The sequence below is a fragment of the Somniosus microcephalus genome, unplaced genomic scaffold (assembly GCF_052327205.1).
Source record: "Somniosus microcephalus isolate GS21.2 unplaced genomic scaffold, FLI_Smic_1.0 scaffold432, whole genome shotgun sequence".
Taxonomy (NCBI): Eukaryota; Metazoa; Chordata; class Chondrichthyes; order Squaliformes; family Somniosidae; genus Somniosus; species Somniosus microcephalus.
Genome location: NW_028225619.1, coordinates 88,734 through 113,138, shown reverse-complemented (window position 1 = coordinate 113,138; position 24,405 = coordinate 88,734). Strand labels below are relative to the sequence as shown.

General features: G+C 47.6%; 1 protein-coding gene and 1 long non-coding RNA gene across 7 annotated transcripts in view; one reads left to right on the top strand and one right to left on the bottom strand.

The window, feature by feature from the left end:
- LOC147081768 (E3 ubiquitin-protein ligase TRIM7-like) overlaps positions 1 to 24,405 on the bottom strand; it is a 45,871-nt gene that overhangs the window by 5,301 nt on the left and 16,165 nt on the right. Inside the window, exons 1-4 of one of the 4 annotated variants that reach the window (XM_085980693.1) lie at positions 8,578 to 8,731; positions 3,779 to 4,009; positions 3,081 to 3,103; positions 414 to 547 (exon numbers count right to left, since the gene is read on the bottom strand). In XM_085980693.1, the coding sequence (XP_085836819.1) occupies positions 414 to 547; positions 3,081 to 3,103; positions 3,779 to 4,009; positions 8,578 to 8,694 (505 nt within the window). In that variant the 5' untranslated portion in view covers positions 8,695 to 8,731. The other 3 variants (XM_085980694.1, XM_085980695.1, XM_085980692.1) reach the window with 3 other exon arrangements.
- LOC147081769 (uncharacterized) lies at positions 520 to 23,638 on the top strand. 3 transcript variants are annotated; one of them, XR_015076451.1, is made up of 3 exons: positions 923 to 1,283; positions 2,067 to 2,192; positions 23,286 to 23,638. It is a non-coding gene; the product is annotated as an uncharacterized LOC147081769 (long non-coding RNA). The 3 variants fall into 3 exon arrangements; XR_015076450.1 differs by lacking the exon at positions 23,286 to 23,638 and adding an exon at positions 3,025 to 3,106 and having other exon boundaries at positions 925 to 1,283; XR_015076449.1 differs by lacking the exon at positions 23,286 to 23,638 and having other exon boundaries at positions 520 to 1,283; positions 2,067 to 3,106.

Here is a 24,405-nt window from a genome sequence, read left to right as displayed (position 1 = left end):
AACCAATGCATCCACTATCTCTGCAGCCACCTCTTTTAGAACCCGAGGATGTCGGCCATCAGGTCCAGGGGATTTGTCGGATTTTAGTCCCATTAGTTTCTCAAGTACTTTTTGTTCACTGATATTAATGACTTTAAGCTCCTCACTCTTATCAGTCTCTTGGTTCCTCACTATTTTGGGTATGCTTGGCAGAGTATAACCCGCCCCTACCTGGCCCATGGGGGGTGAAGCTCTGGCCCATTACAGTGAGGAATGTTTAAAGCAGGTGTTACTGGGGGCTGAGGATTAATCTCAGGCTCCTGATCCACAGACACAGGGAGCTGATATTGAAGTTCGGGATATTCACTGTCTGAACACAACTAACCCGACCTGCTCCCAGTCCCTTATATTGGAGAAAAGCTGCATGTTCTTACTGATGATTCCCAATATGTCGGAGTGGTACTTTTCCCATCCATTCAGCCTCTTCTGGATAAGTTGAGATATATTGGACAGGTTGAGGGTGAGCGCTGGAACATCTGGGTCTGTGATTCTCTGAGTCTCAGTCACTCTAGAATGAAAGAGGAGAGAATGTTTTTATCAGTGGGGACATTTCGATCAGAAACCCAAAGGGGAACGAGTGATCAGTGCAACAACCTGCAGCCCTTCTAATGCTCGTACTGACACCCTGCAGCAACCCATCCTGAAAATGGCAGAGTCCCGGGATTGTCAGTCTCCCTGCATTCACACTGATCTCCACACGTGCAGTGGGATCCTGCTTTGCTGCCACTTCAGCTCAGTTTGTGATTTTCAAAGCTGTCTGTTCAGTCCAGTGTCTCTGTACTGGAGCCTCATCTTTCCATTATTAATAATTATTATTATCCCGAGGGTCTCCAGTCCGTGCTCCCCCTCGCTGCAGGAACACACTCACTATAATCACGTGAAGTGAGGAGAGGAGAAGGAACAGCCTCCCAGGGACCTGGGATCGGTGGGTTTCCCTCACAGACGTCTCGATTTTAATCCCCTCACACCCCGATGGGCGGGAGAGGATCTGGCGTTAAAACATCCGGATCGAGTAACCCGACCCCAGCCCGACCCCGTTCCCAGCTATTTCAATTTAAACAAACACAAATCAGGCCATCGACGAGGCTCCTGCGAAAGGCAGGCGGGGCCTCATTAACATTCGAAAGTCACGGCCTGATGACATAATCAGGGTGGTGAATGAAATGTGAGTGTGGGTCAGGGGGAGGCCGGCGCTGTCGGCTGCCCCACAGCAGATCCGAGACGGGAGGAGCCGACTGGCCAAGGTAAGTGCGAAAGATCAGATCATTTTAGCACTCCTTGTGGGCCAGGAGGAGCAGGAGACCCCCAGGCCTCACAAGGAAGCATTGGGCCTGCCCCAGCCCCAATCTTTCAGTCTTCGTCCCCAGCCCCCCGCGCCCCCCTCCCAGTGGGCCCCCGGTCCCTCTCCTCTCTCCCCCCCCTCCCTTCCCTCTCCCAATGGGCCCCCGGTCCCTCTCCTCTCCCCACCCCTACCCCACACCCCCCCAGGCCTTCTCCCAATGGGCCCCCGGAGCCTCTCCTCTCCCACCCTCCCCCTCCCTTACCCCCCGCAGTGGGCCCCGGAGCTTCTGCTTCCCTCTCTGAGTGACGGGGAACGCCCCCACGGGCCCCCGGCTGCAGCCTCCTGCCGCTTGTTTTGCTCCTGTCCGCCGGCCAGGCCGTCAATCAATAGGGCCGCCATGTCCCCGGCATTCCCACGTTAACGGCCTCCCCCGCACCCTCCCCACCTCCCCGTTAATATCAGGGTCATAGTGTCCAGTGACACTGACATTCCTGGGAAATCTCAGCACCCACTCATTTCTCTGTTAGTGGATAGAATGAGCCAATCACAACACATTTTACTGTCACTCTGACACTAGGACCCGCCCCTCTCCTCATTCTCCATGTGCTGGTTGACAGAACAAGCCAATCACACAGCACTTACTGACCCAATGGAATAAAGCTGTCACTGACACACATGGAGCCTTTAGGAAGCCTCGGTTAGATACAGGTCACTGCAGCTTTAACTCTCACTTCCTGTCTAACAGGTTCCTGAGAAGCTCGACACACCGATGGAACAGCTCATGTCACTCAACAACAACAACATGCTTTCATATCGTGCCTTTAATGTAGTAAAACATCCCAAGGCACTTTACAGGAGCTTGGTCAAAGAGGTAGGTTTTAAGGAGCATCTTAAAGGAGAAGAGAGAGGTAGAGAGGCGGAGAGGTTTAGGGAGGGAATTCCAGAGCTTGGGGACCAGGCAGCTGAAGGGGCGGCGGCCAATGGTGGGGCGAAGGAAATCGGGGATGTACAAGATGCCAAAATTGGAGGAACGCAGAGATCTCGAAGGGCTGTAGGGCTGGAGGAGGTTACAGAGATAGGGAGGGGCGAGGCCATGGAGGGATTTGTAACACAAGGATGAGAATTTTAAATTCAAGGTGTTGCTGAACCAGTGGTCAATGTAGGTCAGTGAGCACAGGGGTGATGGGTGAACAGGACTTGGTGCGAGTTAGGATACAGGAAGAGTTTTGGATGAGCTGAAGTTTATGGAGGTTGGAAGATGGGAGGCTGGCCAGGAGAACATTGGAATAGTCAGCTCAGGGTCACACAGGACACTGAGGTTACAAACAGTCTGGTTCAGCCTCAGACAGTGAGCAGGGAGGGGGGATGGAATTGGTGGCCAGGGAACGGAGGTTGTGGCGGGGACTAAAAGACAATGGCTTCAATCTTCCCAATGTTTCATTGGAGGAAAGTTTGGCTCATCGGAGACTGGATCTCGGACAGGCAGCGTAACCAGACAGATGCAGTGGAGGGGTGGAGAGAGGTGGTGGTGAGGTAGAGCTGGGAGTCGTCAGTGGACATGTAGAATCTCCCATTTCCCACAGGCTGCCTGAGCCAATAACCCCTCAAACCCTAGTTACACATCACTCAATATTCCCACCATTTGAAAGCTCCTTATCTGGGAAGGTTTCCAAGCCGTGATTCTACTTTCACTCTTCTCCCAGATACAGCTGAAGGTTCCCTATCAGCAGCAGCTACTGTATGACTGAGAGGAACTTACCTGGAAAGGAGCTGCTTCGAGTTCTGTGAATAAAGAGAGGAGATCAAATCAGTCAATCAACAAACCAACACCCAATGGAACCAAACCGTGAATTTGGGATTGAGAGTAAAGAGTTCAGTGTGGGACAGTAGGTGGGGCCAGTCACAGGAATGGGGAATAATCCCACATTTCACTGCACTCCATCCTGGGGCAGCACCAACACTCCGAGGGCAGGGCGGAGGGGGCACCAACACTCCGAGGGCAGGGCTGAGGGGCGCCAACACTCCGAGGGCAGGGCTGAGGGGCGCCAACACTCCGAGGGCAGGGCTGAGGGGCGCCAACACTCCGAGGGCAGGGCTGAGGGGCACCAACACTCCGAGGGCAGGGCTGAGGGGCACCAACACTCCGAGGGCAGGGCTGAGGGGCACCAACACTCCGAGGGCAGGGCGGAGGGGGCACCAACACTCCGAGGGCAGGGCTGAGGGGCACCAACACTCCGAGGGCAGGGCTGAGGGGCACCAACACTCCGAGGGCAGGGCGGAGGGGGCACCAACACTCCGAGGGCAGGGCTGAAGGGCACCAACACTCCGAGGGCAGGGCGGAGGGGGCAGCACCAATGCTGGGTCCCACAAACAATCTTCAAACACTTCAGCCCTCACACCAGCCTTACACAAACGCCCCATTCCCCAGCCATGGCCCTGTTTCTATTGAAGATGTACCTGAATAAAGGAGAGAGGGTCCCTCTGTACCAGACTCTGGGTTTCTCCATCTATTAATGAAATCTGTTCCATCCTCTTGTTTAATGCTTCAGAACAGCTTCTAATCTGTGAGAGAGCTCGGAGCCCCTCCTCATCGATCAGTTTCAGTGCGTATTCTTCATCTTCTTCCAGCTGTCTCCTCCATTCAGAGAAGCTCTTCGATAGCTTTCCTTTCAGCTCATTGATTCGTGTCTGAAACCCAAACCAACTCTCATTACAAACGTCCCTTCCACACAGCTGTTACCCTGAGCACACGGCGCTCTCCAGGGACGGGACAGTTTGTTTAGATCACAACTCGATCACCCGTTAAAGATAGACAAGCAGTGGAGGGTGTCTACTGGGAGAGAAAACAGAGTTTAACCAGAGTTGCCGTGAGCCTTCTTAAAAAAAAACCTGCAAAGGAGTTAACCCTTTCCACTGACAGCTGTTTAAGTTCGCCAAGCAGCAACTTTAGTGTTGCTGAATGAAATTTAAAGATATTGGACATTATTAAATTTAAGTTTCTTAATTTTAAGTTAATATTTCCCCACAGTGAATGAAGGAAAATTATGATTTGATAAATTAACCCCTTGGGTTCTTTAGCAGAGCCACAATGGATTCTCTGCTTTCTTTTGTTATCTGGAAGTCACCTTGTAAACTAATTGTAGCACTTCTGTCTCTAATGATCAAACTCGGTGTAAACCACCTAGCCTGGGAATCACTGGTTTCTGAAATTGGAGTTAAGATAAATTGATAGAAATGAAATTTAACATTGACAAAACCGGTCAGTTCAACAGTACTGCTTTTTGGGTTTTGGGATAATTTTGAAATGACAAAATGAACCCAGGCACTATATATTGGGTTACTTTCGGGAAAATAAAAGATCTTCTAAATTAATGATAAATAAAAAGTGTTAATAAATTGGACCAAGTGAGAACGTGTGATCTATGCTTTCTATCTTAAATATTGTACTGGACAGTAAAGTTCCTCCAGGGCTGATGAATGAGATATGAATGGTAATTAATGGGATGTGTACAATGGAGAGAGGAAGTGATTGAGGCTGTAAGATAGAAGCAGGAAAATTACACCACCAAATGAGAATGTTCCTAGCTTTCTATTAAAAGGCAGAAAAGTGTAAAGAGTAGTAAACTGACAGCTTTCTCTCGGAGACATTAGTGTCCCTGCATTGACACATACTCCACCGAGAAACTATATAATTAATGAAACAATCAGAATAGAGTTAAACACACTGGTACCTGTTAGAGGAATTGAAATTGAAGTTTAAGTGAAGAGATACATGGAATTTGGATTGGACGGCTGAGGGCGTCTTTGGGCTTGTGTGTTCCCAATTTCCAGAGGTAAGGGCTAGACACAAACAGGATTGTGGGAGGGTCGATATGACACCCTTCATGATCAAGAGGGAAACCCACAAACCACATAAACAATATCCTACTTAATACTGGATGGTTAAGAGCAGTATCAGGTAGCCGAAGAGCAGCGTGGGAAGCCGTACTTATCCCAAAGGATAAGTCCGTACAGATTGTTAAAGACGGTGGATTAAACCCTGTGGGCGGCATATTAACGGAAGGAGAAGAACATCAGTGTGAACTAGCGGTAGAGGATGAGGAAAGTTGTGGGGTAAAAGATAGCCCACTTGAAGGGGAATGTGAAGTAATGCTTGTCGATGGTTCTGGGGAATTTAGAAGTGGTACACCCCATACGGGATGGGCAGTCGTGAGGAAGGATGGTCGGGTGGTCCGACAAGGGGCTCTGGAAGGAGGGGACTCCGCCCAGGTAGCGGAACTGGTAGCTCTTATCGAAGCATTACAGGCTTGTCAAGGGAAACGAGTGAATATTTACACCGATAGTCGGTACGCGTTCGGCGTAGTCCATGATTATATGGCCTCATGGGCTTGAAGGGGATTTATAACATCCTCAGGGGGGTCACATTATACATGAAGTGCTAGTAAAGGCATTGGTGGAGGCTGCAGGGCTCCCACTGGAGGGAGCAGTAGTCAAGGTAAAAGCACATCAGAATGGGGGCGATTGGATACAGAAAGGATACGAATGAGCTGATATGGCGGCTAAAGGGGCCGCAGGAAATATGCCCCCTTCTCCGGCCCCGGTGGTAGCTTGCGCCATCGGACCAGAGGAAATAAATATGGTGCAACTGCCCGAAGATACGTCAAAGGAAGAGAGAGAGGTTTTGGAGAGTCACGGGGCAAAGGAAGATGTGACTGAGGTATGGGAGAGTCACAGGACAAAGGAAGATGTGACTGGGGTATGGGAGAGTCACAGGGCAAAGGAAGATGTGACTGGTGTATGGGAGAGTTACAGGGCAAAGGAAGATGTGACTGGGGTATGGGAGAGTCACGGGGCAAAGGAAGATGTGACTGGGGTATGGGAGAGTCACAGGGCAAAGGAAGATGTGACTGGTGTATGGGAGAGTCACGGGGCAAAGGAAGATGTGACTGGGGCATGGGAGAATCACGGGGCAATGTGTAAGATTCGCAATTTTCAGCAAAAATCACGCAAGAAAACTGGATAAAATAAGACTGTTTATTGACCAAAGTAAGCTTGCACAAAAAAACCTTTAATAAAAGGGCATACAAAATGGCCGCCAGGCCCCGTGATCAGTTTCTGAACCATTTTATTTCTGTTACTGCAAGCCAGACAGGCTTGTGGATTGAAGACAGTAAGCCCGCGAAAGCCAGTATCTGGGAACCGAAACTCAGAGAAACAGCATACATATTCAATGGATTCTAAGTACAGGATGGGGCCCATCAAGATATGGGCGGACAATGCAAAAACACTTATACCCATTTATTGTACAAAGGAAAAAAACGTTTAGCAGCCATCAAGGAAAATCTCCGGACCGATCAATGTGCGAACCGAGCCGCAGTGACAATGCAAAGGGCATTAAAAGACATTATCGGCCAGGAAGGCCAGTTTAAGTTATCACCGGCTCCGTTACAAGACAAAGCGCCCCTGCAGAGATTTCTGCCCGCCAAAATTAATACAAAGACAGGACTATGATTTGGCGGGAGATAAGACTGTTCCAAAAGAGTATAACTATGGATTGAAAGTCCATATACGTTACTTCGACTTCTTCGAACTACTTCGGCTTCGACTGGAACAACTTCAAACTTGACTTCACGGCTGCTTCTTCTTGGACGACTTCAGACTTTTCTTCAAGGACTTCGCCTACAAGGAACGAACGAAGGACGGACGGTGCCAGGATCGGCGCCTCTTCCACTTCGGCAGATGCAGAATCGATGAAAACGTTTTCGTCTTTTTAAAGACGGACGGTTTCGGTAAAAAGACAACGTGGTCGGTGTTCAGCCAAACAAGGCTCGGCCATGACGAGAAGACGACAAGGGTGGCCCGGGTACTGGGGTCGGGAGATCATCGACGACCCAGGCCGACGGAGAAGAAACCCTCTGGAGAACCGACCAGGCCGGAGACAAAAAGACAGTCCGGGCCTGACACTTCCGTGTCTCAACATCCCATCTGGTTGTTGGTCTGCTCCATGAACCAAAATCGACAACAGCTTGTAGCTGATCTTCAACCTTGACGAGCGCTCATCGAGGCTGTGTCTACCCCATCGCCAAGAGAGAGAGAGAGAATATCGACTGCGCCAGAAGTTTCCAAATCCACGTGACGACGGAAAGCGGTGCCAAAAAGGCTGCGAACCCCCTTTCTCGCAATTTCGAGAGTGGTGAGCATGATCCCAGGTTCCCCAGGTCGAAACTTAGTTTAGGTATAGGGGAGGGAGTTAAGGGAAATCGTAATGTGTTTCCCCTTTTTCGATGTGCCGTGTGTTCCCCATTTCCATAGAGTCAAGTTCTGAAATTTGTGCATGATTGTAGTTACTTTAATCTGTGCCTATGACATGTATTTTGTAATGCTTCAAACTGTTTAAAAATAAAAGCATCCATTTCGTGCTATTCAGCCTGGTCTATTGAGTCCTTTCTCTGCGCTACTGTTCTCTGCATCTAAGTCCAAGGTCTAGAACCGTAGGGGGAGTGGGTCGAACCACTCAAGGGTAATTCTTGCACGAAGCCTGGCAGGAGGCCAGAACGGGCAAGAGAGCAGGAAAAAAACCCCTACAAATGGAAGATGAGACTGGGGTTTGGGAGAGTCATGGGGCAAAGGAAGATGTGACTGGGGTATGGGAGAGTCATGGGGCAAAGGAAGATGGGTATGGGAGAGTCACGGGAAAAAGGAAGATGCGACTGGGGTATGGGAGAGTCATGGGGCAAAGGAAGATGTGACAGGGGTATGGAAGTTAGAAGGGGCAGACCAGGTAGTAGCCCCCGAGTGTATCAGGCAGAATTTACTGGAAATCTATCATCATGGGGATATACATCAGGGACGTGGCAAAGCACTGCCAGAGGTGCCTGATCTGTGCGCAGTATATCCCAGGAAAGGGGATAAAGGTTCTTATGGGAAATCACCCGAGACCGAAGGGACCATGGGAAAACCTACAAATCCATTTCACCGGTCCCCTTCCAAAGAGTAGGGGAAAGACCTACTGCCTGGTGATAATGGATCACTTCACTCGCTGGGTAAAGGCCTTCCCAACACGAAATTGCACCGCCGTTACGGCCACAAGAATTTTGGCAAAGGAGGTGATACCCCGGTGGGCGGGTCCCCCTACAAATAGATACAGACCAGGGGACCCACTTTACTGGTAGGATCATGAAGACGGCATGTCAGTTACTGGTGGTAAAGCAGAGGTTCCACATACCTTACCACCCTCAGAGTTCCGGAATACTCACAATGGCGGCCTGGTGGACGGCCGTGTTGGCGATCACCCTCCTGACAATTACAGTAGCGTGGGAGGCGCCCACCGTGCACATCGATAAAAGTACTTGATTACATCCAGAACAATACATGCAACTGTCACAGGGGGGGGAAAGGGGAATGGATAAAGAAACCCAATATAGGGATCACGGACCGGGTCACTGCACGTACCCATACGACCAAGGTATGGAAAATAAATCCCAAATGTAAAATGGGACAAGGATACTGGGACACTATCTGTGGCAGCAACCATGAACTGTCCACCCCCGGTCAACCAGTCCGATTGGAACCGCCTCCCTGCCCATCACAAAGGGAAAGTTCAGTGTCCGGCGCCCCGGGCGGTTGGTCCTACGGCACCACGTAAGCAGACTCCTTCAACTCGTTCTGGATCCCTGTTATCGGACCCAGAAGTGACAATTATACACAACTACAAATTAGCGTGAATACTGATGGAGATATAACAGTCACCGGCATATATGATGACGCCGGACTGTGACGTTGGTTATACTCCTGCTCGCTGCACAAAGGACAGCGCGGAAAAATGAGGGGTGTGGTCATCAGTACCGTCAACATTATAGCAAGGTGGACTAAATTTCCCCCATTCATTTGGGAACCAGGACTTGTGGGACAATATTGCCAAGAATTGTGTAGCGATGTTCTTAAGCGGTTGGGATGTACTGATATAAGATGCATTGATTTAACAACATGTGGATATCAAAAGCCGTCGCAATGTCCCACCACGGTGCCATCTCCAATGGATGGCATGATCAGTGTTGGGGGTCCAAAGGCACTGTTACATGATGTAACTATGGTCACTTTAGAAGTAACCTATAACCTGAGCAGTATAGTGCCAGCGTTAGAGGCCAATGGTGGTGATCACCCAGCATCAATTACTTGGGCTAAGCATAAATTGCAGCGATTATTAGTGATTATAAGGACCACATAGCCCCCAAAGTAGAGGCCCCCAAGGGGCGGCAGAGACGGAAAATATTAGGGGAAGTGGGGGGCTTGTTTGGAAGTGCCAACTTGGTCCTAAATTCATGGCAAATCACGGGCCTGGGTAGCTATGCCTCCTGGGTGGCGCAGGAAAGCGCCAAGGGTCTGCGGTTCACAGCTCAGGGAATGGAGTATGCGCTTACGGCAGTAGAAGTGCAGGGAATCTGGTTACAGAGAGGTATAGAGGTCCTAGGGAAAGCCGTAATGAAGGCGAGTGATTTACTGTCCAAGGGGCGAGCATGTGATATGCTGGCTTGGGACTTGATTGACAGTGTTGAAGCAGACATTGAAGACATCAGGATTGGGACGGTGCCCCGGCAGGTGCAGAAGGAAGTCAGCAGTCTTAATCTGATTAACTGGGAGGAAGATAGACAGGAACTCCTGGTAACCCGACCAGCAGGCAGGGTGGCCTGCAGATGCATTTAGATTTCTAATGCTGATGCCACAGGGGCACAAGAATGGGACATATAAATGGGGATGTAAAGTAGAGTCTCTGGGAGTGGTCAGAGGTGAATCGGCGTACCAGGTGGGTACCCGCGGATACGTAGCACCTGGCAAGAATGGCAACCTCCTTATGACCACGGATGAGTGCTGTACTGTGTAGATTTCAACAAACCCAGTGCAATAGCAAAATGCTGGAAGCCTGTTTGGCCCAGTGGTAGGGGTGAGGTGCAGTTGGACCTAGAAGCACAGACACACCTGTGAGTTTCAATTTAACTTTGGAAAATACACTTACCTTGGACAATGAGCGTCTCGATAGGTGATTTAACGGTGAATAGATGATTTAACTTTGGACATTGAGACTTCGTGTTTTAATGGGTTTCGATGGATCTTCAATGGATAAGACAACGATGCCAATTTTGCCGGAATAATGGACTTCCTGGCCTCAATGAAAAACATTTTAACCTTGAGCAAAACACATCAGCAGTAAGACTAAATCACATCAAATATGTACCACAGGGAGGGGGAGACAAGATAAGGAATTGTCTTCCATCCCCCAGCCCTGTACGTGTCCTGTGGTTTGGATTACTGGGTGTGGATTGTTGGGGGAAGGCCCAGACGGGGGAAGGCCCAGACTCGAAAAGGCGGGACGGAAGAACTGTAAGAAGGAACCACACACAGCTCTCTCTCTCTTTCGCTCAGAAGCTCTCGGAAGTCTCTCTCTTTCGCTCGGAAGCTCTCTCCGAAGCTCTCTTAGAAGCTAGCTCTGACTACAGCGACTGCCAAGTGTAAGAAGGAAGGGAAGACGGTCATTTCCAGCTCCCAGCCTGCAATCGACGTCGGACACAACTAGCCGGACGGGTGATTTTAAATATCAGTTGACTCTACAAGGGGTTTGTGCTGTGTAGGCAGCTGCAGCCAGATAATGGAGGACAGGGACAGGTCATCTCCGATCCAGGCCCACAGTCCACAACGGGAACGACTGTCCGGATGGGTGATTGTAAGTTTCAGCCAAATCTGAACAGGTTTTTGTCTGTGTTTTGTTGGTTTTAATAAACTAACAGTTTTGGGTTGAACCTAATCCTTTGTGTCATCTACGATTTTGTTCCTGTAAAACCCAGAGTCAAGGTACCCTTGTAAGGACGAGGAAACCAAACACCTTCCATATCTTGGCGACTGTGGCAAGGACTCTTGAGGTGTGGAGCAAAATAAGGCACAAAGTAAGGGCAACAAACCCTTGGGAGGCTAAGGTGGTCTCAGGGAGGCTAAAGTAGTCTCAGGGAGGCTAAGGTGGTCTCAGGGTAGCTAAGGTGGTCTCAGGGAGGCTAAGGTGGTCTCAGGGAGGCTAAGGTGGTCTCAGGGTAGCTAAGGTAGCCAGAGTAAACATTTCTGAGCCAGGGGCAAATGAAATGATGTACTCTCCGCAGGAGAAAGTGGCAGAGTGGGCGGTTAGAAGTAGCCGTAGGAAGTCTATGGGGCTAAGGTAGCCTCGTATATATGTAGCAAGTTAGACATTTCTGAGCCATGGGCACGAGAAATGTTACACTCTGAGGATCCGCAGGAGAAAGCGGCAGAGTGGACGGTTAGTGTTAACCATAAAAGAACGAGAGGGAAGGAGATTTGGCTACTGTGTCTACAGAAGCAAACCTCAATTCTCAGGGAAAAGGTGAAACAGCTGGAAGATGAGAAAAGGGAACTAGAAACCAAGGCAAGCGATAAGGACGCCGTCATAGAGCGACTGACGAAAGATTTAAGTGAAGAAAGGCAGGAGAGAAAGGTTAAGGAGGAGAGGGTGCAGAACAATTTTGAATACTTACAGTGTCAGGTGTCAGAGGGTAAGAGGCCGTGTCAGACTCACTGCGAACAAAGTGAAAGGAATCTAGAAAGAGGCGAAGAGGCGGAGGAACGATTGAAAGGTATCAGGGTAGCGAATAGAGTAGCCCAAACTCCGGGTTATGAGGGGGCAGATCACAGGCCTTGTAATGAAAAGATCTGTAAGTTGACCTTAAAACTATCCGGGGCCAGAGGGATGGTTCATCTCATGTCGCCTGGAGAGGTTGTGGAAGACTGGGATATGGAGAGTAAAGAATCAGATGATGGGCCCCCGTACAGCGAGCATCGGCCGGCTCCCGAAGCACCGGGACCACCGAGACCAATGTGTCCCCTACGACAGCAGAAGTTCGGTCCGCCACCAGTGGGCGGTGGCCCGGTGCCGTAGCAGAACGATTATGTGCTCCCATTTACACCGCTTCAGCTACAGGGAATGCTGACGAGTGTGGCTAAATTAAAGCAGGGAGGAGACGCCTCCGTTCATTTCGCCAATGTAGAGCAGGTAGGGGGCATTAATAACTGCAACAAGCAGGAGATGAGGAAGTTGATATTGTTCTCCCTAGAAGGGAAGCGATATCAGAGTTTGTCGGCAGCCACCAAGGGGGAGGAACCATGCACGGCTTAAAAGATGAGATCTTGGTAGCACTGGGGCACAGCCAAGGTAGTCCGTTCTTGCAGGTGGAGCAGACGAGGCAGCAGGCAGGCGAGTTACCAGATACTTTTTCAGATAGACTGTGGCCGACTTACGTGAGGGCCACTGGAGGAGATCTAGTGCGCGCAGAATTAAGAGGGGCTCCCAGGAATCATTGGCTGAGGACCGTAGTGTCCAACAGTTTGCCGTGAATCAGCGCAAAGGCTGAGTCATGGTTTGACCCAGAGGGCCTCCACAATACGGAGATGGGTGTGCTGAGGAAGCTGACTCTAGCTTTCAAGTCAGGACAAGGGAGGAAGAGGAGAAACACGGGGAAGGTGCACGAAGTGAAAGGGAATGTGAGGAGTAAAAGGGAATGGAGACAGGAGGGAAGTAATGCGGGTCGATCCCAGGCGTGTTGTAACTGTGGGAAGTTGGGACACTGGAGTAAGGAGTGTAAGCTCCCGAAAGGGGGGAAACCAGGGCACGAGGGTCCCGAGGTAGAGACAAACCGAGGGAAGGTAGAAGACGACCCAATAAAAATCTTAGTGGCCGCATTACAGCAGGTTATGGGCAAGGATAAAGGGAAACTGGATGTTGCTGTGGGTGACAGAGGACCCAGCGCGTCTGCACCCTCACTGTGACGGGGCCGCGCCCAGCCCGAGTACCTGTGTCCGCTCATCTACAATGAGTGGGGTGTGGAAATATGATTTTGCCCTTACTAGTGCATGATGGGATACTTGACATCTAATGTATTTTTGTATCATTGCCGCTGGACTAAAGTCGAGTCAGCAGCAATTAACGTAATCTTCTGACCTATTGCAAAAGTTAATCACAAACTGCCAGAACAATACATTGCAGAACTATTGGGTAACCGCACCACGTTTTGTACGCTTGCAAACTGAGAGGTGATAATGACATCTGATCAAAGAGTGAAAAGTTCTGTTAAAAGTTAATCTCGTTCTGCATGAATACTGAAATAGCTTTGTACAGAGTTGACTTGCTAACTTTTATACATGATCATATGGAACTTGTGTTCTTCACTGTATAAATATGATAATCAGACATGAGTAAGCAAATCATTTTTGGTAACAAGATTCAGACAGAACCTCCTGACAGAATGTAATTAACTAACCTTGTCTGAAGATATTTCTGTCCTGCTGACCTTTTGATTGTCCTTGTGCCAAACTCTTAATTTGTTTGAACTCTTAATTCATTTTAAAATGATACAATCCCATTACAGGTGATTTATGGAGCACGGGCTTGTTTGAGTGTATCAATATGCTGCATTCACAGATGTTCTCTGGAGTTGTGAGCCGAGCCATTGACTGGGCTCTCGCTCCCCTTGTGCAAGTCAAAATAAAGCTTTGCTTATCTGACGGTATTTACGTGTTTCAGAGTCTTACTCGGAGTCGAGATTTCGACGGGGCAGACCATGTGTAGATGTGAAAGTGGAGACCGTTAGGGGAAGGTATTTGGTAGATACAGGCGCCTCTCGCACGGTGGTCCACTCACCGAATCCGACCACTTCCCCATGGTCGAGCGGGGTCCCATTTACACTAGCAGGTTTCACAGGTAATGAACAGGCTGGGGCGGTATCGAAACCCTTAACAATAGAATTAACAATAGAATTAGGACCCAACGTAACAATATGGGAAGGGAATCAGAAGGCTGATGTACCTGCCAAAATGGGGGTAGGAGAAGGGATACCTTGGGACCCGTACCGATCTGGACAGATCATGGCTGTAAAAGGGAAAAGAGAGACCCAAGGAGGTACAATTGCCACCCGATTTGAAACAGGCTCAGCTGCAAGATGCAGTCCTTAAAATGGTAATTAAGGATAAGGAATGTGGGAAGCCTGTAGAGGGACCTTTGGAGCAGCAGACGTAGCAGTGAAACAGGGGATGTTAGTCAAAGGCAATAGGTGGGACGTGCCTGTCCAGTACAGGGAAGAATTTTTGCAGCTAGCTCATGGGGGTCCGGGGGCCGGACATACAGGGCCAGAAACGACTTGGAATAAAGTGGAGGCTGTGGGATGGTGGCCCCAGCTCAGGGAAGATGTAAGGGATTATTGTGAGAACTGTTTAGTGTGCGCGGCGAATAATCCAGACCCCCACCGAAGGAAGGTTCCATTGGGACACACAAGGAGGGTAGAGGGACCATGGCAGTCTATACAGGTAGATTGCATTGGGCCACTGCCCACCACAAGTAGGGGCAATAAATATTGTCTGGTATTAGTGGATACTTTCTTGAAATGGGTGGAAGCTTTTCCTTGTAGGGCAGCGACAACGTTAAACACGGCGAAGATTCTAGTGAAGGAAGTGTTTTCCCGGTGGGGACTGCCCCTGATAGTAGAGTCAGATCAGGGAAGTCATTTCACCGGACTAGTAATGCAGGACACCCTGAAGCTGCTGGGAATACAGGGAAAGTGGCATGTGATGCATAACCCCCAATCATCGGGTATAGTAGAGAGGATGGACCGGACCTTAAAAGAGAGGCTTAGGAAAGAGATAGGAGAGGTCCCGAAGAGATGGGATGAGGTCCTACCCCTGGTCCTAATGAACATCAGAGCCAGTCTCTGTAAAAGTACGGGACACTCCCCGCATGAGTTAATGACAGGGGGGTCGCTGAGAACCCCGACTCATGTGTTGGTCCTGGTCCTGACCCAAACACAGGTTCAGCAGGTCACACGGGACAGGTTTGTTAGAGATCTGTACCATACTCTAAGGGGGCTGCATTGGGAGGCAGCTAACAATATGGGAAGGCAGCACCAACAGAATAAAATGCTGTTGGAACCACGAGTGGAAGGTAGGGGACCAGGTAATGGTCAGGAATTATGCCAGAATAGGGGCATTCGAGCCATTATTTAAAGGACCCTATAACATCGTGGATAAGGCAAGTCCTATGGTCGATGCGATCCAGCTGCCGAGGCGAGTAAAATGGTTTCACATTAACCAGTGCAAGCTGTACGACTCCGGAGAGAGAAGCACAAAACGGGCCAAGGCCCAAGGAACCGTAATGAGTTTGATCAATGTGAGCCTTTCTCCCGTGCTGTGGGATGGTGAGGATGACTCAGAGGGCGGAGCGGTGAGACAAAGTAGTCGGGTGCCGAGACCCAGGGTGCTCTGGACACCTCCTCCTACTCCACCCCCGGGCCTCAAGAATCCCAAACATCAGGACAAGAAAAAACAAAAGTAGTGATTGAACCAAAGTGTAAATATGTGTATCAGTTAAGTGTGACCTGTGAAGGGGAGACCCCTCACAGAGCAGTGTTATTCTTTTGTTTTGTTTTTATAGAAACGAATCGAATCAAGGACGCGAGATGAGGTGGACGCTGCGGCTGAGCGTGTGGATGATCCTGCTTAAAGCAGGGTGGGGAGATCGGGGAGACACCGAGACATTCTTTACATACAGGTGTATGGGAGGAACTGGCCCCACCGTAACTCAGCGGGGGCAACACGGGGTGATAATGGTACAGTTACATACTCCCACATTGGGAATTGGCCGGGTTGGCTAAGGTCGAACTCGGCCAAGTATTCAAGGTGAACTGGAGACAAGATTTGGGAAGTGTCAGTGTCCTGCCCAAAGGTAAACATCGGGACTAAGAGGGTGTGGTGATTATTCTTATTTTATAAGAAGCATTGTAATTGGTTGCCTGTTTTCCTGCCTTGAGATATATGCTGTAAACTCATTGGTAGTTGATGTCATGTGATCTGTGGTGGCCATCTTAAATTCAGTTCTCTACAGCTTTGGTTGAGACTGGGTGTTGAAGATGTGCTGCTGGTTTTTTAAGGTTAATAAAGCCTAGCTTTAGAAAGGCAATCTACTCTTCATTTCAAGTTATTAACCTTTTGCTATAATGGAATGATATCTTCAACCGGAACGATTTAATGCTGACCCTAATTCTGCAGGAGTGGATGATAAATGGAAACATTGGTATCGTACATTTAAAAACCTTTTGGGTGTGTTGGATCAGCAATCTCTAAAGTTGGATATACTAATCAACTACATTGCTCCGGATGTGTACAAGTATATTTTGGACTGTGAAACTTATTAATTGGCTATTGCTACATTGGAATAATTTTTTGTTAAACCCAAAAATGAGGTATTTGCACGTCACCTTCTATCTGCCCGTAGGCAGCAGGCGGGAGAATCTTTGGATGCTTATTTACAAGCACTCCGGCGCCTTGGTGCTAACTGTAATTATAAGGCCGTGTCGGCAGAAGAATATAAGGAAGAGTCGGTACGGGATGCATTTATTAATGGATTACTGTCTAGATCAATTCGTCAGCGGTTATTAGAAAATAAGACTTTGGATCTCAAGAGTGCTTTTGAGCAAGCCTCTACATTGGATTTGGCTCAGAGAAGCTCGGATTCTTATGCTCTTTTTAATCGGCATGCGACCGTGGTTTCGGCAGTTCCGGATGAAAAGGAATTATGTGGACTTAATAGGAGTGGTTTACCAGATTCCGAAACAGTTTCTACTTCGGCAGCTGTTGCCTCTAGGATTCAGAAGTGTTATTTTTGCGGGAACGCCCGGCATCCCCGTCTGAAGTGTCCTGCTCGGGAGGCTGTGTGTAGTAAATGCGGCAAGAGAGGTCATTATGCACGTGTTTATAAATCGGTTGCCTCATCTGCGACCATTCAGCCTTTAGATAGGGCATTTATTGCATCAGTTTCTGCTGCCTTTGCCCATGGTCTAAATAAAGCTATAGTTATGGCCCAAGTTAATGGGTTAGAAGCGAAGGCCCTTATAGATACGGGCAGTACTGAGAGCTTTAGAAGTCTTCAGTTTGTGAAGGAGAAGCATTTGAAAATTTCGCCTGTTACCTATCAGGTGTGTATGGCTCAGACGACTCTCACCTCACAAGTAGCTGGTTGTTGCCTTGTGAAATTAATTCTTCTAGGTAATACGTATACTGATATACGCCTATCTGTTCTGCCTAATCTTTGTGCGGATATTTTGATTGGTCATGATGTGCTTCAATTACACGAGTCTCTCAGTCTTTCTTTTGGAGGAACTAAGCCACCGTTGTCTATTTGTGGATTAACTTCTTTATCTATTTCTCCATTATCACTTTTTTCCAATTTGATGCCGGATTGTAAGCCAATTGCTACCAAGTCAAGAAGGTATAGCAGTCAGGATAAAGAATTTATTCATTCTGAAGTTCAACGTCTTTTATCGGAAGGAATCATTGAACCTAGTTTTTCGCCCTGGCGGGCACAGGTAGTTGTCACCACTAATGAGAGACATAAGAAACGAATGGTGATAGACTACTCTCAAACTATTAACAGGTATACTCAATTAGATGCGTACCCCTTGCCTAAGATTGATGAGCTTATCAGTAAAGTATCTCAATATAAGGTTTTTAGCACTATTGACCTAAAGAGTGCTTATCATCAGATTCCTATCATTAAGAGGGACCAACCATATACGGCCTTTGAGGCTGGCGGAAAGCTGTATCAGTTTTGTCGAGTACCATTTGGTGTTACTAACGGTGTCGCCTGTTTTCAACGGGCAATGGATGCTTTTATAAGTGGTAACTCTCTCTCTGACACCTTTTCATATTTAGATGACATCACGGTGTGTGGCAAATCAAGGATGGAGCATGATTTTAATTTAGAAAGATTCCTTCAAGCTGCGGAAAAAGTTGGCTTAACTTTCAATAAAGAGAAGTGTATCTTTTCAACCACCGAGGTAAATTTACTGGGGTATATTATCTCGGGAAACAAGATTAAACCAGATCCAGAACGCCTGCGACCACTGATTGATTTACCTTGTCCTACTAATTCTAAGGCTTTGCAACGAGTTGTTGGACTGTTTTCTTATTATTCTAATTGGATTGCAAACTTCTCGCAGAAGATCCGGCCCCTTATTCGGGTTACGACATATCCTCTATCATGGGAGGCCAGGATGTGTTTTGATAATCTTAAAAAGGATATCCTTGGAGCAGTTGTGCATTCTATTGATGAGCAGGTTCCCTTTGTGATTGAGACGGACGCTTCCAATTTTGCAATTGGGGCTACTCTGAACCAAAATGGAAGACCTGTGGCCTTTTTCTCATGTATTTTGAACAATAGTGAGAAAAGACACTCATCAATAGAGAAAGAGGCGTACGCAATAGTAGAAGCACTGCGTAAATGGAGACATTATTTATCGGGGCGACATTTTACGTTGGTAACTGACCAAAAATCTGTGTCCTTCATGTTTGATGTCAAACATTTTGGAAAGATTAAGAATGATAAAATAATGAGGTGGAGGATTGAGTTGGCATGCTACCATTTTGATATAGTTTATCGTCCGGGGAAGGATAATGTTGCCGCTGATGCGCTGTCGAGGGCTTATTGTTCTGTGATTCACGGAGATACGCTTATTAATCTTCATAATGCTTTGTGCCATCCTGGTGTTACGAGGATGATACACTTCGTACGCAGTAAGAATTTGCCCTTTTCAGTTGAAGACGTCAAGCGGATGACTTCATCATGCTCTGTCTGTGCTCGGTGTAAACCAAATTTCTTTAAGCCTCAACGAGCTCATCTTATAAAGGCTACTTCTCCCTTTGAACGTCTGAGCATTGATTTTAAGGGGCCTCTTCCTTCAACGACTCAGAATCGATATATATTTACTGTTGTGGATGAGTTTTCAAGGTTCCCTTTTGCTTTTCCTTGTGCAGATGTATCAGCTGCTAGTTATCAAATGTCTGACTCGACTTTTTGTCATCTTTGGGATGCCTGCGTATATCCATTCGGATCAGGGAAGTTCTTTTATGTCTTCCCAGTTGAAGGAATACCTCCAGAGTCGGGGAATTTCTACTAGCAGAACTACCCCATATAATCCCCAGGGTAATGGACAGTGCGAACGATACAATGGGGTGATCTGGAAGGCAGTTATGTTGGCTTTGACATCCCGGAACCTTAAGAATACACAGTGGGAAATGGTATTGCCTGATGCCCTGCATTCCATTAGATCATTGCTTTCAACGGCTACTAATGTGACCCCCCATGAAAGGCTCTTCAACTATCCGCGGAGATCCACTACGGGATATTCGGTACCTTCATGGCTTACTATGCAGGGACCTGTGCTGCTCCGACGCCATGTTAGACTGTCAAAGTATGATCCTTTAGTGGAGGAGGTGGAGCTGTTGGAGGCAAATTCCCAATATGCTCACATTCGATTCCAAGATGGGAAAGAAAGTATTGTTTCAGTTAAAGACTTGGCTCCTTGTGGTGGCCAGCCCTCTTCTGAGGACATTAACAATAGTCATAATTCAGATAATGTTGATGTCGTCACAGATACTACGAATATTTCCAATCCTATTGCAGACAATTACAATTCTATTAGTCAGCCCTCGATGGATGTTCATGACCCTCCCAGTTTACCTTCTAATGGGATTTCCAATCCGGAAACCGTTGATAATCGGGATATTGATAGCCTCCCTGCAGAAGATATTTCTGTGTCTCCTGGCGTGGGAGAGCAAGGAATTTCACCAAGGTTAAGAAGGTCGACACGAACAAGATATCCGGTCGACCGATTGAAAATGGACTTTTAAAATAATTTGATAGTAATATTTTAAAATTGTTGAAATATTATACATGTATTGTTTTAGTCATAAATAACTAAATTGTAAATTGTAAAGGCTACCTAGGTTGAAGTATGTTTTAAAAGGAGGGGTGAATGTGGTGATTATTCTTGTTTTATAAGAAGCATTGTAATTGGTTGCCTGTTTTCCTGCCTTGAGATATATGCTGTAAACTCATTGGTAGTTGATGTCATGTGATCTGTGGTGGCCATCTTAAATTCAGTTCTCTACAGCTTTGGTTGAGACTGGGTGTTGAAGATGTGCTGCTGGTTTTTTTAAGGTTAATAAAGCCTAGCTTTAGAAAGTCAATCTACTCTTCATTTCAGAGGGTACGGGTGAAAGAGGGTAGACGGGTTTGTCTGGAATGTAAGGGAGCACCCCCATGGGATGGTGGTGGTGGTTGCGGAAAACAGACAAAGGTAAAAGTAATGCATCCACGGAATGGGAAAAGTTGGATAATAATTCAAACAGACGGACCATGGGAACTAAGGAAGGGGTAAAATTGTGTTGGGATAAAAGGTGGAAGAAGGAGCAAGGAGTTTATGTGTTCATGGTCGGGTCGGGGCACAACTGCAAAGGGGGGGTTGCCATTACTTTCAAATGGCAGTGGCAGGACTCCGGGTCAGGAGTGAATTGGACTCAGAGTTTTGACTCTTGCGTGACCCCGGATCCTCCAAAAGCAGTCAATGCGACCGAACTGGTCGCGAGCAAAAAGAAGCCTCTACCGAAAGCCCCAAAGACTCAGGGTACAGAGGTCAAATGTCCCGTAACAGCACCCGGGCCTAAAAATGGGCTGGTGTTGATCCCAACAGGAAAAATAATGGCCCAGAAATTCGGGTCTCCACGGGTGAGTACGCACGGGGTAATCGCCCGTAAGCCCAATGAAAGTGCCGGTTTCATGCATGCACTGCACATGCGTGGGAAACCGGCACTTCCGTTCCCCTGAAAGAAGGGGTTCAGAAGTCGAACGCGTGCGCAGGAGAGGCAGCGCGTGCGCATCTAACCTACGTTTTTTTTGCAGGTTTTCCTGGGAGGGTAAGTTTCCAGAAGTTAGACATGTAAAAAGCAGTCGCAAGGCCTGCTTTTTACAAAGTAAGTGGTGAATTAATTAAAATTAAAACATTTTTTCCCACAGGTTTATTATTTTTAAATACTTTGAAGAAAGGTAAGTTTATTTTTAGCCCCGTTAGAAAATGTAATTAATTTTTTCAAAATTTAAATTACTGTATTGTTTAAAATAGTTATTTCATGTAATTCATAGTTTATTTAAAAAATGTGATTTTTAAAAAATTTATTTGAAGATTTAGTGATGTTTTGGGGCTTACAGTATTTATAGGTTTGGCAGGTCTTCCTGTCAAACTTATGAATGAAGCATTCCCTGCTACCATTGGCTCTCCATGGCCCACGTGATCCCAGGGGATGCATCGAACTAACTGCGCCCCTGGGATACGCAAGCACTGTGCGCCAGCAGTTGGAGGAGGCCCAGGATCGGAATCCCATGCGGGCCCACAGCTCAACGGCCAGCGCGGTAGGTAAGTGCAGGTCGGGGGCTTGCACACGCGGGAAGCCCCGACCCGAATTTCTGGGCCGATGTATCATACCGTATATTACGAAGTAGCGTCGGTTATTCTTAATTTAATGGAGTTACTGTTGCCCCGGTGGTGCCCGCCAAAAGTTGTTTGAAAAGTTGTTAAAAGGAATGTTCAGACAATTCTACTAGAGGAATTATGGGGACAAAAGTCAGGTGGGAGCATACATACCGGTAAATAACAGCCACACGGGGCTGGGGGGGGAAGACGAAAAAGGGGACTGATTAATGATGTGGCCACGGTGTTTAATGCAGGGATGTCACTGGTCAACAGTATGGACAACGTGCAGTTGCAATTACAAGTAAATACCCTAAGGGACCAGCTGAGGAAAATACTGGGGGGGCGGGTAATGACATTGAGGGTCAGGAATTGCAGGAAGACCAGGTGATGATGATTTATCTAAAGGAAATGGTAGCTAAGCTGGATACTCATGTTCAGACCATCAATGTATTAATAAAGGAGGGCCGAAATGCGTCGGATCGGGCTGCCCAAAATGATGTGTGTGTCATGTACGGGGCCTGGTTGTTAAACGAGGGGCGCAGTAATTTAAAGGATAATCCCCATCTCAGACCACAAACACATCGGTATCACAGTTAACGGTACTTCACCAAACCTCCAAGAATACATATCACGTTTTGGCTACGATATCCTGCCGTTACCCGAACATTTGGTTAAGCTATTAGTTGTCCCTAAACCATTATTACGTGTTACAGCAAAAGAATGAGAAAGAAAGGGAGGAAATCGAAGAGATGATTACCCCTCCGTAGTGGGATGTGGGACTCAACATTGAGATCCCTCCTTGGATTCGAATCGCATCGCATGTGTTGGTAATTGTACAATTGTGTATTATGTTGTATCTATTAATCTTGTCATGTAAATTAAAAAGGAAGACAAGAAGGGGGAAACTTAAAAGAGTGAAACGGGAGGTTCAGAGTGTTTGAACCGAAATGTATGTATGTATGTAATAAAAGTGAAATGTAAAGGTTTGGTTGAGACCGGCAATGCACCCAAAGGCAAAGAAGGAGTAGAATTCGTCGAGAGTAATGTCTCTAGTTTAAAAAGAGACATTAAAGGGAGGAATGTAGATTTCAAAAAAACCCAGTACAATAGCAAAATGCTGGAAGCCTGTTTGGCCCAGTGGTAGGGGCGAGGTGCAGTTGGGTCTAGAAGCACAGACACACCTGTGAGTTTCAATTTAACTTTGGAAAAGACATTTACTTTGGACAATGAGCGTCTCGATAGGTGATTTAACGGTGAATAGGTGATTTAACTTTGGACATTGAGACTTCCTGTTTTAATGGGTTTCGATGGATCTTCAATGGATAAGACAACGATGCCAATTTCGCTGGAACAATGGACTTCCTGGCCTCAATGAAAAACACTTTAACCTTGGGCAAAACACATCAGCAGTAAGACTAAATCACATCAAATATGTACCATAGGGAGGGGGAGACAAGATAAGGAATTGTCTTCCATCCCCCAGCCCTGTACGTGTCCTGTGGTTTGGATTACTGGGTGTGGATTGGAATACAAGAGTTGGGGGAAGGCCCAGACTCGAAAAGGCGGGACGGAAGAACTGTAAGAAGGAACCACACACAGCTCTCTCTTTCGCTCAGAAGCTCTCTCGGAAGCTCTCTCTCTCGGAAGCTAGCTCTGACTACAGCGACTGCCAGGTGTAAGAAGGAAGGGAAGACGGTCATCTCCAGCTCCCAGCCTGCAATCAACGCCGGCCACGACCAGCCGGATGGGTGATTGTATATAACAGCTGACTCTACAAGGGGTTTGCACTGTGTAGGCAGCTGCAGTCAGATAAAGGAGGACGGGGACAGGTCATCTTCGATCCAGGCCTACAATACACAACGGTAACGACCGGCCGGATGGGTGATTGTAAGTTTCAGCCAAATCGCAACAGGATTTTGTCTGTGTTTTGTTGCTTTTTATAAACTAACAGTTTTGGGTTGAACCTAAACCTTTGTGTCACCTACGATTTTGTTCCTGTAAAACCCAGAGTCAAAGAATCCTTGTAAGGACGAGGAAACCAAACGCCTTACAAATGCGTCAGAGCACTACATCATATGTACCTGTAACACCCTGAAACCGATAGATGAGGACTCAGCAGTGGTGGTGATGGTAGAGCCTTTAGGGCAATTCAGGCATCTCCAACTCAGTGGTGTTCTCTGAGCGATGAGAAGAACTACTTCTGCAGAGGATTGGTTTGTGCAAATAATCATATGTTTTGCCTTCAAGTTTCAGACTCACCTTGGGTGATTTCCATCTCCCAGGCAGAACCCTCGCCGGCCTGGTCTAGAGCTCATGGTGGGATGACAAGTTGAGTGTGGACGATACACCAGGGAGGGCCGCTAGGGTGACGGTGGAACAGGCCTTGAATGCTATTGCATCTTGACCGAACAGTAATGAATAGAGGAGACGGAACGTACCTTTACTATTTATTAAGTAAATGGTTGGACATTGCAGCACATTGTCTACATGGCAGAACCGAAACTGAAAGTGAAAGTCAAAGTAAAACCGAGCCCCCCAGCACCCTCTTCAGGTAACACCCGGGCACTGGGACAAACTTAATTGAAGCAAAACTCAAAACACAACACTCCTTTCCCCCAGATAAAACCCCTTAGTCCTCCAGGCGTCTGGGGCAGAATCTAACCCGACTTGAGCGCCGCTAGACAGGCATAGTCGGGGTGCCACTGCTAGCCGCAGGAAAACCTTCCTCCATGGCTA